Here is a 17,580-nt window from a genome sequence, read left to right as displayed (position 1 = left end):
AAGCTCTCAATGTACTCACAACAACAAGGTGACAAGATGGCCCCTGAGCACAAATGGCAAAGAGGCGCGTTTGTCAGAGAATATCGGAGGATGGGTTGTGGCACCAACCAATTAAGCCATAGGTGTCCAACTCAGGTCCTGGAGGGCAGCTGCCCTGCATGTTTTCCAAGTCTCCCTGTTGCAACACAGCTGATTCAAATGATCAGATCATCAGCAAGCTCTGCGCAAGCCTGACATTGAACCAGTTCATTTGAATCAGGTGTGTTGCGACAGGGAGACTTGGAAAACATGCAGGACAGCGGCCCTCCAGGACCGCAGTTTGACACCTATGAATTAAGCAGTGGGACGAGTTCAGTGTTCTGACCTCAATGGAAGCCGTGAAGCTAAAACAGCGACTTCTGCTGGCCACTATGTGTCAATGCGCCTCAAAGGCGGGACTTGTGACGCAAAGGTCTCATTGTGTCTCGCGATAGTTGCGCCACCTTATAATCATCGGTCCGCGCTACGCAAGGCCTCTTTCAGTTGGATCGGAGACAAAATGGTAAGTGAGTTTGTCAGAATGACTACTTCTAGTACTGACAATCCGTCACACATCTTTACCATCTGGAGCTTTAGTGCACTTGCAGAGTTTCACGTAATTTTTATGAGGGTTTAACGATCATATTCGGGTGGATTTTCTCGCCTATCGCGAATATTGATTTTGAAAATGCCTGCAACTTATCGTGGCCCAAAATGGCTGCTTGTTCTCCATGTTGTCTTATTGAATGGGTTAACAAACTATTTCCCAATACACATTACTATGGAAGTACCTGTATTCTGCTTCTGCTGTCTTAATTTTGACAACTCTGTAGTTGCATTTTAGCTAGCTAACAACGTGGTCGACTGATGTCCTGTTAGCCGCCAATGCTTCCGACGGACGCTGTTGAAATGAATGAACACATGTTTGGTCTTTCGTAGTCCCACCGCAAGTTTTCGGCTCCGCGTCACGGCTCTCTGGGCTTTTTGCCTCGCAAGAGGAGTCGCCGTCACCGGGGGAAGGTCAAGAGCTTCCCCAAGGACGACCCGAGTAAGCCCGTCCACCTGACCGCCTTCCTGGGTTACAAGGCCGGCATGACTCACATCGTCCGCGAAGTAGACAGACCTGGATCAAGTGAGTTGTCATATCCAATAGAATGTTTTATTTTTTGTATTTTGTCTATGATGAGACCCTCGACGGGCGGACAGAATGGGTTTAAACTCCCTTGCTGATCGTCGAGTACTGAGCACTCTTATTACTGACTGATTGATTATCTAATTGCATGAAAGTCAACTTGTGTGCATTTCTGTGCAGAGGTGAACAAGAAGGAGGTGGTGGAGGCAGTCACCATCGTGGAGACTCCCCCCATGATTGTGGTCGGCGTGGTGGGTTATGTGAGCACCCCCCGCGGCCTGCGCTCCTTCAAGACAGTTTTTGCTGAGCACATGAGCGACGAGTGCAAGAGGCGGTTCTACAAGAACTGGTGAGGTGCCATGCCGCGATTTAAGAGCAGTGGTTCTCAACTGGTATTACCCTTGAACTGTCATGACTATTTCAGCCTCTTTTTTTTTTAAATTGGTACAGATTGTAGTTGAAATCTACACTGTCAACCATTAAGGCCGTCATTATATTGCCCATTACCCTTTCTATCGGCATTAAAAATATGCTTCTTATAGGCACTTGCTTCTTTGACTTTCTTGAAACTATACTGAAGCAAAGTAAAATTAAGCTATAGCTCATTTATGTGAAACGAATCGAACAAAATCATAATTACATCAGTGCTGTAAAATTTTTAAATGGTTCACACTGCACTTAGTAGGTAGTCGGACACTGAGCGTGGTCGTCAGCTTCACGTCGTTCTGAACCTCAAATCATAGTCGTCATTAATTCAAGGTGGCTGTTTTTAATCCGCTTTTAGCCACCCCAGTTGAGAAGCACTGCCCCAGAATCTTCAAAGCAGATGTTAGTAGGCCAGTGGAGATCTTTTCTTTTCCCTGAGCGACTAACAGTTACGGTGGCCCCTGGTGGCAGCTCCGCTCAGGTGCCCCGCGCCCTGATGAGCTCCGGGCTCCTCTGGCCGGTGGAAAGTTCTGCTTAGAAACCGTGCCACGAGCCAAAATCCCCTCATTGGCTGGTGCCGCCCCCTCTTCGATCAGGGCGCCCAGTCTGGCGCCGTGTTCTTCCGCTGACCCTCCGTGGTCATGAAGGACCTGTTGCCAACCTTGCTGTGACCACTCGCAGGTACAAATCCAAGAAGAAGGCCTTCACCAAGTACAGCAAGAAGTGGCAGGATGAGGAGGGCAAGAAGCAGCTGGAGAAGGACTTTGCCTCCATGAAGAAGTACTGCCAGGTCATTCGCATCATTGCGCACACACAGGTGAGTTGAGAAACGGGTCTTAGGGGGGGCTCAACTGCTTGCTTTTACGGACACCGCCTTACTTGACAACAAGCTTGGGAATAGATAGTTTGAATTCATTGTTAGTCATAAAAAAGGGGGGGGGGTCAATTTGAAAATGTAACATCTGAGCAACAAGTATCCGAACACAAATGGTGCAGGAACACATTTAGACATGATGATGCAGTTCGGCACGTTTTCTTTATCCCCCTAAAAAAACACTTATTTTGCTATCCGTACCACTTCAGTGGATGGTGATTTGAGTTAAGAGCACAGTTACCAAACAAATGGAACTCTTTCCTTGATGCGCATAAAATGCGACCAAGTGTTGGCAAGTAGGCTGGCGTCTGTGCCGTCGGTGACGAGACAATGGAACTCCTGCGTCAGGCGTGGCGCCTGATGATTCAGTGAGGATACCTTCCAGCTGCCTTCCTTCTGAGACTCCGCCTCCCACAAGCGGCCGCCGCGCGCTACGTCCTCACGTGTACTCCCTCGCTGACGAGCCTCCAATTTGTTTGTCGCCAGATGCGTCTGCTGCCCCTGAGGCAGAAGAAGTCACACCTGATGGAGGTGCAGCTCAACGGCGGCTCCGTCGCAGAGAAGGTGGACTGGGCCCGCGAGAAGCTGGAGCAGGCTGTGCCCGTTGCCAATGTCTTCACCCAGGACGAGATGATCGACGTCATCGGGGTCACCAAGGGACACGGATACAAAGGTGCCACACTTGGCTCAATACCTCACTTTGGCCAGATAAAATCATTTTTCTGCGGCGTCAAAGTTGAAAAAAAAAAGATCTCTAGGATGAATTTGTATTTCCGATTTTAAATTCTTTACATGCTTTGGTTGAACCACCAATCTAAATTGTTGGGACAATTTGATGTCATGGGGCAAATGAGTGATATTAAAAGGGTCTGAAGTGGACAAAGATGTTCATTCGGTATCATCAGTTTTTGAAATTCGTCATGTTTCGTCCCACAGACCGATTTGAAGCTGCCCCCCTTCTGTCAAATGGCTCTGTCGCTTGGTGCTAAGTGGCCTGCGTGGCACCAAAACTTGCTTTTATTAATGTTACTTTTGCCTGTGTCCAGGTGTGACCAGCCGTTGGCACACCAAGAAGCTGCCTCGCAAGACCCATCGCGGTCTGCGCAAGGTGGCCTGCATCGGCGCCTGGCATCCTGCTCGCGTGGCCTTCTCTGTGGCCCGCGCCGGTCAGAAGGGTTACCACCATCGGACAGAGATCAACAAGAAGGTACGCCGACCTCAAGCTGCGCATTTCAAATGCCATTGCAACACATGGATTATGTCTTTTTTTTTTTTTTTTTTTTTTAAAGATCTACAAGATCGGTCAGGGCTACCACCAGAAGGACGGCAAGCTGGTGAAGAACAACGCCTCTACAGACTATGACCTGTCCAACAAGAGCATCAACCCTCTGGTAAGCACTCGCATGCCCACGCTAACGCCTTTAAGTCCCCCAAAACATGTCACTGATTTTTTTTTTTTTGTTTTGATTTCCTTTCACTAGGGTGGATTTGTCCACTATGGAGAAGTCACCAATGACTTTGTCATGGTCAAAGGATGTGTGATTGGAACCAAGAAGAGAGTTCTCACCCTCCGCAAGGTCAGGATGCCATCATACGAACACCAGTCGTTGTTGGCCATGTTGGACTGAAGCTTAAATATAACATGGAAACGGCTTTCTTATAGGATTACTGACGTCAGTGGTTTTTTTTGTCTTTTTCGTAGTCTCTGCTGGTCCAGACAAACCGTCGCGCTTTGGAGAAGATTGACTTGAAGTTCATCGACACCACCTCCAAGTTCGGTCACGGTCGCTTCCAGACTTTGGAGGAGAAGAAGGCCTTCATGGTGAGATGTCTTTATTTTTTTTCTCTTATTGGTCCTCCACGTGCACTGTTCGTAACCTTGTTCAGCCTTCAATGTGAACTCGGGTTCCATTCCAGTGCCAGATTGAGCTTCCCGTGAGGCAGGGGAGTAGCGCCCCCCCTTTGTGCTCGCTCCCTGTTCACTCTCTGGAAACACGCACAGTCTCAAACTGTAGAAATACATACACTGTTCGCTGAAGACAACTTCAATAAACCAAACGCGTTTATCTTTTGTCTGCAGGGACCCCTCAAGAAGGACCGCCTCATCAAGGAGGAGACTGCCTGAAGTCTCACGGCTCTGTACTGTCTTTAATTTCTGCAGAGTTTAATAAAAAAAAATTATACAAAAACAAACTTGTGGAAATGACTGGAGGTGTGATTAGGAGCTAGCATATACGACTTGGACAAAAGTTTTAAGCCGCTTCAAAGGGTCAATTTTGTTATGGTAACCAGTAAGAAAAGTAGTTCAATGGTCGCTTTTGTACAGTTAACATGTCTTTGAAAGGAATTTTTTGTTTTCAACTTACGATAACCATTGAATGTTCTTTTACCCCAATTTTTGATTGCCACTTTTACCTTGGAAGCGTTTTTTTTTTGTTTTTTGTTTTTTTTTTTTTGCAACTCCAAATTTACATTTTGTATTAATGGTGTTGAACATTTGAGAAGAATTTTGAAGGCTTCAACCAGCCAAAGGGCACTCACACTTGTCAAAGTTTGCATTTCCTGCTTCAGGCAAATACTTTTTTTTTTTTTTTTTTCCCCAAGAAACATAACGAACAACCATTCGCGCTTGCAATTGCACCGAGGGACAATTTAAACCTGGCATGCATGTTTGGAAATGTGAACCAGAGTACCTGGAGAAAGCCCACGAGAACATGCAAACTCCACTCAGGAAGGCTGGAGCCAGAATCAAACCTTGCACCTCTGCGTTGCGAGGTCGACGTGCTAACCAGCTGCCCTCCATTAAAAGGTAAAAAAAAAAGACTTCTTAAAAAAAAAAAACGGAACCTCAAAATATGCCTGTCCCCAATTGAAACAAATGCTGAACACCGCTTGGAGTACAAAGACGCAAATGTCCGCTTGTAGTTGCTCGTGCTGATGGTTGTTGCCACTGCAGATATTTGCAGCCCTGCATTATAGCATCAGTATTCCAAGGCCGTACTTGGACACGCCACTTGCCTGTGCGATGGCACGAGAGATGGCCCCTTCATTCACTCGCATCCTCACAGTACGACCAGCAGAGGGCATGGTGGGAGCGAGCCAGTTGCATCATTCCACAACGCTTTGATGTCCTGGAACACTGGATTGAGAAAATGACTTTTAAAAGAGGTTCCCCACCACTATTTGGGACTCCACACAGGCTCGCACATGGATTTGAAAACGTAATCATTGTTTTGAGTCAAAATGCTAATCTTGAAATCCTAACCCTTGTTGAAATATCTACAACTTTATTGAAATACTTTTTTTTTTTTTTGCACACGTCCTGTACATGTTCGTATGCGTGCTCCACTGACTTTTTCTTCTTTCAACTCCAGCTGACCCAACGACGGAAAAACGGGCTGAGAGCACAGTCAGCAACTGTTCTGTGGTCGGCATAAACAACAGACTGCATGCAAAAAACACACACGAGCACACGGAGGGAAATGTCTGAGCCGGCACAATGATGACGTGCACAAACACAAATTTGCCATTACAGCCACCCGCTTGCATTTTATGTGAACTTGGTCCTATGAGTAGAGGGTTGTGGTGGGGGGGTACGTGACAATGAGCTCCCATGAGTGCTGAACGTGCTCCGTTTTCCACATGTCTGCTAATGTGACACGAAGGTCATTTGTCAATTTCATGTGAGTTGATACAAGCAGAGATGATTTGATATCTGAATGTGCTTCATTGTCTCAGCCAGGAGGGGGTGCACCGCCCAAGACCAGGATCAGGGCCTCCGAATTTACCCCAGCACAAGGACCCCCCCCCCCCCCCCCACACACACACAAGAACCCCATCCATGGGTCCTCCTGAAGACCACCACCCCTTAATAAGTGACTCAATACCACCCAACGCCTTGATTCACCTCATCCCCACCCCTCACAATTGACAGTGACACCGACATGTCTAAGGCACCCCACCCGTCAGCATCTTGTGGTTTGTGTTGCAGGCCCATTTACTTGGCCCCTTTGCACCGTGAGAGCACCGTGAAGCTTTTAGGGCAGGGGTGTCAAACTCATTTCACATTTTGGGCCGCATACGGCCTCGGTAGATGTCAAGTGGGCCGGAAACGTCTTACTATATACATGGTTGTTTTTTTTCGGCCCAAAACATCTTACGACATGGACGTTTTTTTCGGCACAAAACGGCTTACTATATATACATGGTCGTTTATTTATTGTTGTGAAAAATGCCTTCCTATACTTAAAAATTACTTTACAAAAAATCCTTCCTATCCATGCGCTCACATTTTAAAAAAAAGTCTTGTATAGGGACAATGTAACATGTTCATGACCTGCCTGGTAGTTGAATTGTTAGTGCGTCGGCATTGCGCTGTGGAGGTGCAGGGTTCGAATCCAGCTCTGTCCTTCCTCTGTGTTCTCAAAAATGTGTGTGGTCATACCTTTTCTGATCCTCCTTTCTGCACTCACACCTATGGACAATGTAAAGGGTGGGTATGTTTGCCTGACTAGTAGTCGAATGGTTAGTGCGTTGTAGTTGCACTGTGTAAGTGCAGTGTTCAATTCGGCTAAAAATGCCTGACTATACATGGTCGTTTTTTTCGGCCCAAAACGCCTTACGATACATGGTCGTTTTTTTTTTTTTTTGGATAAAAAACGCTTTACGATACATGGTCTTTTTTTTCAGCCAAAAACGTCTTATAAACATGGTTGTTTTTTTCGGCCAAAAACGCTTTATGATACATGGTCATTTGTTTGACGTTAAAAAACGGCTTACTAAAAATAGTCGTTTTTTTTCAGCAAAAAAACGCCTTACTTTTCATGGTCGTTTTTTTTCAGCCAAAAACGCCTTACGATACATGGTCGTTTTTTTCGGCCCAAAACGCCTTATGATACATGGTCGTTTTTTTTTTTTTTTGGATAAAAAACGCTTTACTATACATGGTCTTTTTTTTTTCGGCCCAAAACGCCTTAGTACAGATGGTTGTTTTTATTCCAGCCAAAAACGTCTTACTAAACATGGTTGTTTTTTTCGGCCAAAAACTCCGGACAATACATTGGCGTTTTTTGGGGCTAAAAATGCCTGACTATACATGGTCATGATATCCGGCTAAAAACGCCTTACTATACATGGTCGTTTTTTTTCGGGCAAAAATGCCTTACTATACATGGTCGCTTTTTTCGGCTAAAAACGCCTTACTATACAGTACATGGTCGTTTTTTTTCGGGCCAAAAACGCCTTACTATCCATGGTCGTTTTTTTTCGGCTAAAAACGCCTTACTATACATGGTCGTTTTTTTGGGCCAAAAATGCCTTACTATACATGGTCATTTTTTTCGGCTAAAAACGCCTTACTATACTATGTCGTTTCTTTTCGGCTCAAAAACGCCTTACTATACTATGTCGTTTCTTTTCGGCTCAAAAACGCCTTACTATACATGGTTGTTTTTTCGGCCAAATATGCCTTACTGGACATGGTTGTTTTTTTCGGCCAAAAACACCTGACTATACATGGTCGTTATTTTTTACTAAAAACACCTTGGTTCTTTTTTTGGGCTGTAAAAAATGCCTTACAATACATGGTCGTTTTTGTTGTTGTTGTTGTGAAAAATGCCTTACGATACTTAAAAAAACAATACAAGGGACATGGTCGTTTTTTTCGGCTCAAAAACGCCTTACTATACTATGTCGTTTTTTTCGGCTCAAAAACGCCTTACTATACTATGTCGTTTTTTTCGGCTCAAAAACGCCTTACTATACTATGTCGGTTTTTTCGGGCCAAAAACGCCTTACTATACTATGTCGTTTTTTTCGGCTCAAAAACGCCTTACTATACTATGTCGTTTTTTCGGCTCAAAAACGCCTTACTATAACTATGTCGTTTTCTTCGGCTCAAAAACGCCTTACTATACTATGTCGTTTTTTTCGGCTCAAAAACGCCTTACTATACTATGTCGGTTTTTTCGGGCCAAAAACGCCTTACTATCCATGGTTGTTTGTTTCAGCCAAAAACGCCTTACTATACATGGTCGTTTTTTTGGGCTAAAAATGCCTTACCATACATGGTTGTTTGTTTCAGCTAAAAACGCCTTACTATATATGGTTGTTTTTCTCGTCGAAAAACGCCTTACTATATATACATGGTCATTTTTTTTCGTCCAAAAACATCTTACTATACATGGTGGGTTTTTTCGGCCAAAAACGCCTTATTATACCTGGTCGTTTTTTCGGCCAAAAAAGCCTGACTATCCATGGTTGTTTGTTTCAGCCAAAAACGCCTTACTGTACATGGTCGGTTTTTTTCGGCCAAAAACGCCTTACTATACATGGCTTTTTTTTCGGCCAAAGACGCCCTACTATACATGATCGTTTTTTTTCGGCCCAAAACACCTGACTATACATGGTCGTTTTTTTCGGCTAAAAACGCCTTCATTTACATGGTCGTTTTTTTCGGCCAAAAACGCCTTACTATACATGTTTTTTTATTTTTTGGCTAAAAACGCCTTAATATATATGGCCGTTTTCTTCAGCTAAAAACTTCTTACTATACATGGTAATTTCTTTTTTGTGCTAAAAATGCCTTACTATACATGGTCGTTTTTTTCGGCAAAAACACGCCTGATTGTACATGGTAATTTTTTGGGGGGGCTATAAACGCCTTACTATACATGGTTGTTTTTTTCAAACAAAAACATCCTGCTACACATGGTTGTTTTTTTCGGCCAAAAACGCTTTACTCTTCGGCAAAATGCTAATTTTGCCTGACGATACATGGTCGTTTTTTTTGGGCTAGAAACGCCTTACTATACATGGTCGTTTTTTTTCGGCTAAAAACGCCTTACTATACATGGTCGTTTTTTTGGCAAAAAAAGCCTGACGATACATGGTCGTTTTTTTGGGGCTAAAAACACCTTACTTTCCATGGTCGTTTTTTTCGGCCAAAAATGCATTACTATACATGGTCGTTTTTTTTCGGCCAAAAAGGCCTTACTATCCATTGTCGTTTTCTTCGGCAAAAAATGCCTGACTATACATGGTCGTTTTTTCGGCAAAAAACGCCTTACTATACATGGGGGGGGGGGGTTGGCTAAAAACACCTTCCTATACTGTATATGGCCGTTTTCTTCAGCTAAAAACGCCTTACTATACATGATCTTTTTTTTTAGCCCAAAACACCTTCCTATACATGGCCGTTTTTTTGGGGGAGATAAAAATGCCTTCCTATGTATACTCTGATCAAAACAGCTTGCCCCCTGGCGGATACTGCATGACTTGCACCTTATTAAAAATATTCATTACGTGTCTTTTATGAATTTTTTTCACTTTTAAATTATCCCACGGCCCTGATCGAACCACCTTGGGGTCCGGTTCCGCCCCGTGGGCCGTGTGTTTGACACCCCTGTTTTAGGGCGACGAAGTAGAAACACAAAGGTGTTTCTTGTTCTTTCTACTCTTGCCTCTCCGATCCGATGGCGGCGGTCGTTGCTATTTGTATCATCCTGAATGGATGTACTGTACTACACGCTGCAAATCTGTTGTCCTTGTGTTGTTGTTGTAAAGATGTTTGTCGTACTACATGTTGTTGTCTTGGACAAACAGGACAGGTAAAGACGTAAACTCATTGTTCAATCTTTTTTTTTGTTCTTTTTTTTTTTTTTTTACTGACTGCAGTTTTACAGTGTTTTGCCTTCGAGGTGTTGCTAACGAGGTTGTAGCATGTTAGCACGAAACAAGTTCAAGGGACAAGTGCTGCCCTGTCCGCTCCCCTTGCATGTGAAGAAAAACTGCCCCAAACCTTACAAGGGAAGGGCCACCCCCCTCCCCCCCGCAATGGTACCCCACCCTTACACAAAGAACCTCACCACCCACAAAAAGACCCCACCTTTTCACAGTCGTGCGGTAGACTTGTTTACACTCATTCGCAGTTACCTGGTGATTATATTCATGACAATTCTACCGTAGTGCACCCTCGAGGAAATTTGCAGGATGTTAGCATGTTCGAAATCCAAACCAAAGAGCGATTCGGCATCTATCGCGAGAGACACAGACGTGGTTGATTGGTTTCCCCCTGGGATTGGTTTATTTCATCAGGACTTGATGCATCCAAGTAGAAGGATCATTCGCTTTTGGCACCTTTTTAAAGAGTTTCCATTTGAATTTTAAAAATTAAAACGATGGCTAAGGCGGCGTGACTTTTTTTCCAAAAGAAATTAAATTACATAACTGTGTGTATATTTTTATATGGTCATCAAACTAATGTTTAAAAAAAGCAGTTTTTGTTTAGTTTGGCTCACCAAAACAAAAACCCCAAAAAAATCTAAAATCAAAAGATACACATCAAATACACATGAAAATCATGAATTTCTTTTTTTCCCATTTTAGGATGATTGAAATTTTAACTTTGCTGCAGTTTTAAAAGCATGCATTTCATTTCGGACTCTGGTACGTGTTCACATTTTGGGCTTTTTTTTTGGTTGTTTTTTTGTGTTCTATTAAAAAAATCATAATAGTTTATTATTCTAGGATTCTAAAAGAGTCACCAGCAGCAGCTTCTTGAGTCAAAGTCTTTTTTGCTTCAGTAGTCAGTATCTCGTGATTATTCTTATTATGAATTTTTATAAAAGTAATATATGTCTATATACTGTATATATATATATATATATATTTTTTTTTTTATATTTATAGTAGCTTTGTAGAAGTTACAGGGCTGGCTGTAACAATTCACAGTTTGAATGCAAAACACTGAGTCCAAAAATAAAGGAGGCGTTCGTCTGGATGGCTCTGACCTCTTCTGAACTTCTGGAAGCTTCCGGAAGAGTCATGCAGAAAACAACACGTGTCCTATAAACACGGCAGCGGGCGGCCAGGCGGGTGGGCGGACGGCGGCGACGCCTCCTCATACGGGGGTGGTGCGCCGGTTAGCGGCTGCGTTTCCAAGCGTCGAGTCTTTGGCGTCCTTCTGGATGCAGTTGTGCACCTGCAGGAAGTTGTGGTCCCGCTCCGAGTTGTAGGCGGCGTTGGCGTTTGGTGCCCCCGCTCCAGACTTGAGGGTGTCGCGGGGCAGCGTATACATGGAGATCTCGGTGGAGGGCAGCGCCCCGAAGGCCTTGAGGCCAAGCGGGGAGGTGTCGCGCGAGTGCGCCGGGTCCGTGGAGCGCGATGAGGAACGCGAGCGGCGCCGGTAGCGGTAGCGGTAGCTCGGGATCCGGGACACCGCCGAGCCCTGGAGGTAGTCGGCGGCGCGGGTCCCAATCCGAAGCTGCCTGTGGCGGTCGATGAACATGTGCACGGCCAGGACGCCCACCATCTCTGCCATGATGAAGGACAAGGCCCCGAAGTAGAAGGACCAGCCGTATGAGTACGAGTTCTTCTTGGAGTCGCTCTTGGACGGGTCGCCTGCGTTGGCTGATATGTACACGATGATTCCGATGATGTTGCTCAGGCCTGCGCAAACGAGTTAACAGTAATCACCAATCAGAGACTGGGTGAAGCAGCATGTGGCTCTAAGGTTGTGTGCTGGGTAAGAAAACAGTTGAACTAAAACTAAAACATGGCTTCCACCCACTCACATGCTGTCGGACTCCTGATTAAATGACATCGACATCACCGTCAATCACACCGTGCAATCGTTTTTCTTTGTAGTCTCGCTCATTTGAAGATTTACACTGCGCAATAATTTACGACCAGGACAACTTGGTGTGATTGACGGGACAGTGAATTCTGCTGTCTACCAGAAAATCCTGAAGGAGAACGTCCAACAATCCGTGTGCGCCCTCAAACTCAAACGCTGTTAGATCATGCAGCGGGACAACGATCCGAAACACACCAACAAGTCCACCTCTGAATGGCTAAAAAATAAAATAAAATAAAAATTAAGGTTTTAGAGTGGCAGAGTCAAAGTCCGGATTTGAATTCAATTGAGATGCTGTGGTGTGATCTTAAATGGGCATGCTAGAAAACCCTCCAAAACATGGCGGAGTTGAAGCAATTATGCCAAGAAGACTAGGCCAAAATTCCTCCACAGCGATATGAAAGACTTATCACCAATTATCGCAAATGCTTGATTTCAGTTAGCGCTGCCAAGGATGGCACAACCCATTATTTGGTTCAGGGGACTTTTTCACATAGGGACAGGTAGGTTGGGATTTTTTTTTTTTTGTGTGTCTAAATAAATTACCGTATTGGCCTGAAAAACGGTGTTTTTTGCATTGAAATAAGACTGAAAAAGGGGGGCTCGTCTTATATTCGGGGTCTAGACATTATACCCATTCACGACGCTAGATGGCGCTAGATATCATTGAAGCGAATGCTGAACTTGACTCCCCAGGCCAAAGTGAACCCCTGTCACGAAGAATAAAAATAAAAATAGCGGTAGCACGAAGAAGAAAAATAAAAAATAGCGGTAAGAAAGAAAAGAGAAGAAAATAATCAAAGAGATAACAGAAAATGGATAAAGGTAGCGACAATCTGGACAAAGGTGGGTCGAAGATCGGCCAGGTTAACCGCCAGCTGAGGAGAAGTTATGATGTACTGTAATTTACATTTCAAAAACCAGAAGCCATTCATTTACGAATGTGATTGCACTTTAGTTTACATATTTAAATGTTCAGATATTAAGTTTTGAATGAGGAAAAATAGCATGCTTTTCCTCTCAAATATATTGTTATAATCATTTGTTTCAGATGTACTGTAATTATTTTCAGTATAAAAATTAATTTGGTGTTCAAAATGTCTTTTTTCAAACTTGAGTCTTGAAAAAGAGGGGGTCGTCTTATAATCAGGGTCGTCTTATATTCGGGCCAATACGGTAAATTGGCATATAGAAAGTGTATTTTGTATTTCCTTGGCATGTGTGATATTAAAATTGGTTTAATGAACTGAAATCTTTCTGTGTGGGGGGAAAAAATGCAAAGAACACAGTCATCAGCAAGGGGGCGAAGAATATTTCACGGCACTATATCTGTTCCTTGTTATGAAGTTCACTGCCACCATTTAAAGCCCGTAAGTCACATTTTTGCTCGCGAGTCAAGATAAAACCAGCTCAGTGATGGCTAATAATCTAGAAAACATCATAAATCAAGACTCAAGTTACCGTTGTCCGTTGGAGTTAGACAAAATATCAACATATGGTATCGTTATCTCTCCTGGTATCGACAGTAGCGGATCTAAACCTTTGCTAGCAGTCAAACACAAGCAGTCTTTTTATGTCATATTCGTGGATGTTCTCCAGCGTCCACACCGTCAAGTCAGCTGGGGGCAGTCAGGCACCGATAGACCCAAAAGAAGAAGTATCCCTCAACTCCGACTAATAGCGAGGAGCTCTAAACCTGCTCTTACCAGCTAGCAAGAGAAGCTATAAGATGTTGAGGTTGACCTTTCAGAGTGCGACTTAACATTTGAGATTGTTTTGCGGTTGAGTTTGAGTTTATGGACTGACCTGCCGACACAAAGAAGATCCCTGCGCTGAGGATGATGTTGTGTCTGGACTTGTAGAACTCACTGGCAGCAATGCACAGACCGCCCATGAAGAGCAGGATGACGCTGAGGATGGGGAAGATGCTGGACGCTCGGACCGCACCTGCAAACAAATATGTGACACAAACAACTTGACTTCCTTGGAGTAGGAAACGTTCAGTCAGTAGTTTCTAAATTCAATTTCCGGGGTATTGGCTCAGCTGGAGGTGTTTGGGGTGGCATTTAGACTTTGTGGATATCATGTTGATACCTGATAAAGATCGTGTCATCGTCTGCGCGATCAGCAAGACTGAATGGAGCCAAATGGAGTGTCTTTGTTTGGCGAAATATGAATATTTTAATATTTTGTGTCTCTGACAATAGAGTAACGTTACGACAACCTCAGAAATCGCGAATGTTCGATATCAAAGTATGTAAATTGCAGATTGGAAAACTGATCATCATGACTCCTCATGACATCACAATGAGCATTCTTGTTTTTCTCCCAATACGGTGGTCCCGTGAGAAATTTGAATTGTTTCATAAGCTGTTCACATTTAAATGAATGTAGGTGCAATTAATTCGTTCCAGGCACACCACAAAAGAACAAAATAAACAGACAAAAATTGTGTTTTATGTAATAAGGACAAAAACACTCTGTAATATCCTACTGGATATATATCTTTTAATTAAACAGAAAGCAAATATTTAATTTGAAGAAAAGATAATTAAATAAAACAACAAGGTTGTGCTTGTTGTCAAGTGGGCTAAGGTTACAGCAAGCATACTGCACTCCCATCCCTGAAGTTTTGCTCATACTGTATGTCAAAGCGAAAAGTTGGCTGGAGCATTAAAAAAAAATTGTAATTGGGGTCATCGTATCTCAGGGCACCACTGTATCATCAATGCCGCTGATATCACATGCATAGGTTTTATAGTAGCGATATGTCTTATTGCAAAAATCACTGTTCTTCTCTAGATATACTGTGAGACAAAGGAAATTAGATTGTGACAGACTAAATGAAACGTTTTTAATTAATGTTAAAAAAAATAAAAAACTACCAGAGCAACATCAAGAAGTTCCTGAAACCTTTCGGTGTAAATGCAGTCAAGGTAAAAGGAGATGCACATTAAAAAGCACATTAGCATCCATTTCAGCATCTGCTCCCTGTGTGCACGCACCTCAATCAACACCCCGTCAGGACTGTGAAACACTCCATCAACACTAGTGTGTGTGTGTGTATGTGTATGTGTGTGTGTGTGTGTTGGGACATTATGTAATGGCACTCCTGGCAGATGGGAGGGACGCTGTGGGGCTCTGGCACGTACTGTACGCCCGGCGGGCCGCCACCGCTTCCTTCAAACGTCGTCATCATCATCATCATCATCCGACATTATCATGAGCGCAGCGGCTAATCGCTAACACGAGTCAAACGTGGCAGACGTGAGATCAAAAGGGGCTAAATTAGCGGCGATACATCATGATCGACGGTGAACTATTGAGACCCCCTCCAGCATTTGCGTCGTCCAATTTAAAGATGGCGACATATCATATGGTTGTCTGGCCAAAGCAGTGATTGATTGACACGCTCCTCTCGGCCGGTGACAGATGCTCAAGGTGACGCCAAAGAGAAGCAAAACCTCCGAGAGGCTCGCTTTGCAGTCACAGAGGAGGAGGCGGAAGGAAGGGAGGAGTCCAAACATGGCGAGAGTAACGCGTGCTTGTGATTAGTTAATCATTTTGCCTTCATTTGGACAATAACGACAATAAAATGAGGGCCGCTCGCCAGCCCGACTTTTGATTGCGTCCCAGAGCCAAGAAACAGTCTGACACGGTACAACCTCATTAAACTGCAAATTAATCTTTTATGATTGCTTCTCTTTTTTATATATACACAAATTTAACACACAGGGTGCAAAAACAGCTGAATGGGTTTCCATCAGGAAATTATGGACAAGTTTTAGCTTTTTGGGTTAGGTTACGGCAGGGGTGTCAAACTCATTTTTGTCGTGGGCCACATTGTAGTTACGGTTTCCCCTGGAGGGCCGTTATGAATTTTGGGAAACCATATCAATGTTTAATCCCCTCCACATATTACATACACAGCGAGCAACAAATTAATGAATAACTAGTTTTAAAATCAGAAGTCAAGAATAACGACCGTTATTATGGATTACGTATGACAATTTAAAATTTTGATTTCAGACTAAAGCAAGCATCATGGAACTTGACATGTGTGATTTGCTTTCGCGGGCCGCATAAAATGATGTGGCGGGCCAGATCTGGCCCCCGGGCCTTGACTTTGACACCTGTGGGTTACGGCTTGGCTTCGTGTTTGGGTTCAATTTAGGTCAAAAGGGTGAGGCTGCACGTTTAAAGCCCACTTCTGGATAAGCACGTTAAAATAGGACATAAATATTGGGCTTTAAATGTGCAGCCTCGCCCTTTGACCTATCTTGAACAACTTGATATAAAACCTTTCAGGGACAGCGGTTACGACACTGGACAGCTTATCATGTCATCAGGTTACAGGATGCATGAAAGGGTAAAATGCTGTGCCACGTTTGCACTGTGAATTAAACAGTTCTGTGACAATGAATATACCATGGTAGAAATATTTGAAAAATATGACAACATTTCAGTCAACAGCTTGAATTCAAATTACGAGGAGAAGCCGCCGCCAGTGGTACTTGTAATCATGAATGAACCCAGGATGAGTCAAGTCATTGAAAAGGGAACTGCACTTGGCGTCTGTTTGCCTTTGCATGATTGACAAGTGACTATTTACCACTACTATGACGCTTTTATGAGACAACGACCCCCCCAAGACCCACCCAAAAACAAAAGTCGGCCTCGTGTCCCCGTTCGCTTCCTCGGATGAGGTGCATCGACTCGCCACTGACTCGGTGACCCATATTTCGGAAGACGATGTCACGGGAGATTCCGAGTGAGTCATACACGACTGACTAAAGTGTGCCATAGTAAGCGAGGGCTCCCCCCCCCCCCCAACCCGGCGTGCGTGCGAGGCAGCGGACGCCAGTGGATACTGCCAGCTGGGTATCGATCCACGCAGCTGATGACAAACATAGCAACCCGCGGGCTCATATGGTGGGTGACACACTAGCGCGGCGCACCACCTGTGTGACTACTTGACGCTTACAGACCAGATATGGGACTTCTTACTTTTGGATTTGTGATCATTTTGTCTCCTATTCGTGTGGCTGTTGCTGAGGGTTTTTTTTCCAGTTCCACACTTTGCCCCTCCCTTTTCGGGGGCAAAGCTTGGAACTATTTTTTTTTTCTTTCCTTAGGTTTTTCTTTTTCATCGAAGAAAAACGGGGCTTTGCTAGTTTGTCTCCCTCTGTTGGTCACTTTTATTATTTCTCGTGAACAGGTTGTCACTGTTAAGCAAATTTCCTTGCTCTCTACTCGTGCATATATATATATATATATATATATATGTGTGTAAAAAATTGTTAAATATATTTATATATATACATACATACATACATACACATTCATATATCCTCCCTGGTGGAGATTGAGCTGGCTACGTCTCTTTTTTAGTGAGCAGCTGGCACCTTTTTTCTTTAGCTTACATGCGGATCAACTTCCCTTCCAGCTCGCCACAAAAAACTCATTTTTATCCCAGCAAAAAAAAAAGAAAAAAGC

At 43.8% G+C, this 17,580-nt stretch overlaps 2 protein-coding genes and 2 non-coding genes across 4 annotated transcripts in view; 3 read left to right on the top strand and 1 right to left on the bottom strand.

Moving 5' to 3' along the window:
• Positions 1-481: 481 nt before the first annotated feature.
• rpl3 (ribosomal protein L3) lies at positions 482-4,643 on the top strand. Its single transcript, XM_086133466.1, has 10 exons — positions 482-541; positions 958-1,150; positions 1,331-1,499; positions 2,258-2,393; positions 2,937-3,123; positions 3,497-3,657; positions 3,740-3,841; positions 3,932-4,027; positions 4,153-4,272; positions 4,531-4,643. Exons 1-10 carry the CDS (start codon positions 539-541, stop codon positions 4,573-4,575), a joined length of 1,212 nt encoding a protein of 403 aa, XP_085989592.1. The 5' UTR covers positions 482-538; the 3' UTR covers positions 4,576-4,643.
• Positions 2,762-2,857, top strand: LOC147193087 (small nucleolar RNA U83B). Its single transcript, XR_015103352.1, has one exon. It is a non-coding gene; the product is annotated as a small nucleolar RNA U83B (small nucleolar RNA).
• On the top strand, positions 4,313-4,448 carry LOC147193086 (small nucleolar RNA SNORA54). The gene has a single exon (XR_015103356.1). It is a non-coding gene; the product is annotated as a small nucleolar RNA SNORA54 (small nucleolar RNA).
• A 5,694-nt stretch (positions 4,644-10,337) lies between the features above and the next one.
• Positions 10,338-17,580, bottom strand: part of cacng2a (calcium channel, voltage-dependent, gamma subunit 2a) — a 28,595-nt gene continuing 21,352 nt past the window's right edge. Inside the window, exons 4-5 of the mRNA XM_086133913.1 lie at positions 13,891-14,031; positions 10,338-11,897 (exon numbers count right to left, since the gene is read on the bottom strand). Coding sequence (XP_085990039.1) covers positions 11,350-11,897; positions 13,891-14,031 — 689 coding nt within the window. The 3' untranslated portion in view covers positions 10,338-11,349. The remainder of the gene's footprint in view (positions 11,898-13,890; positions 14,032-17,580) is intronic.

Source organism: Hippocampus guttulatus, chromosome 16 (genome assembly GCF_054856545.1).
Source record: "Hippocampus guttulatus isolate MCC_2025c chromosome 16, RoL_Hgut_1.0, whole genome shotgun sequence".
In the NCBI taxonomy this organism is placed as follows: Eukaryota; Metazoa; Chordata; class Actinopteri; order Syngnathiformes; family Syngnathidae; genus Hippocampus; species Hippocampus guttulatus.
This window is presented reverse-complemented; position numbering and strand designations above follow the sequence as displayed.

Bases quoted from the DNA above. Each gene is read 5' to 3' on its own strand.
- rpl3 (XM_086133466.1), top strand. The intron at 2,394-2,936 runs GTGAGTTGAGAA...GTTTGTCGCCAG, and splicing joins GCATCATTGCGCACACACAG to ATGCGTCTGCTGCCCCTGAG. The intron at 4,028-4,152 runs GTCAGGATGCCA...TCTTTTTCGTAG, and splicing joins GAGTTCTCACCCTCCGCAAG to TCTCTGCTGGTCCAGACAAA.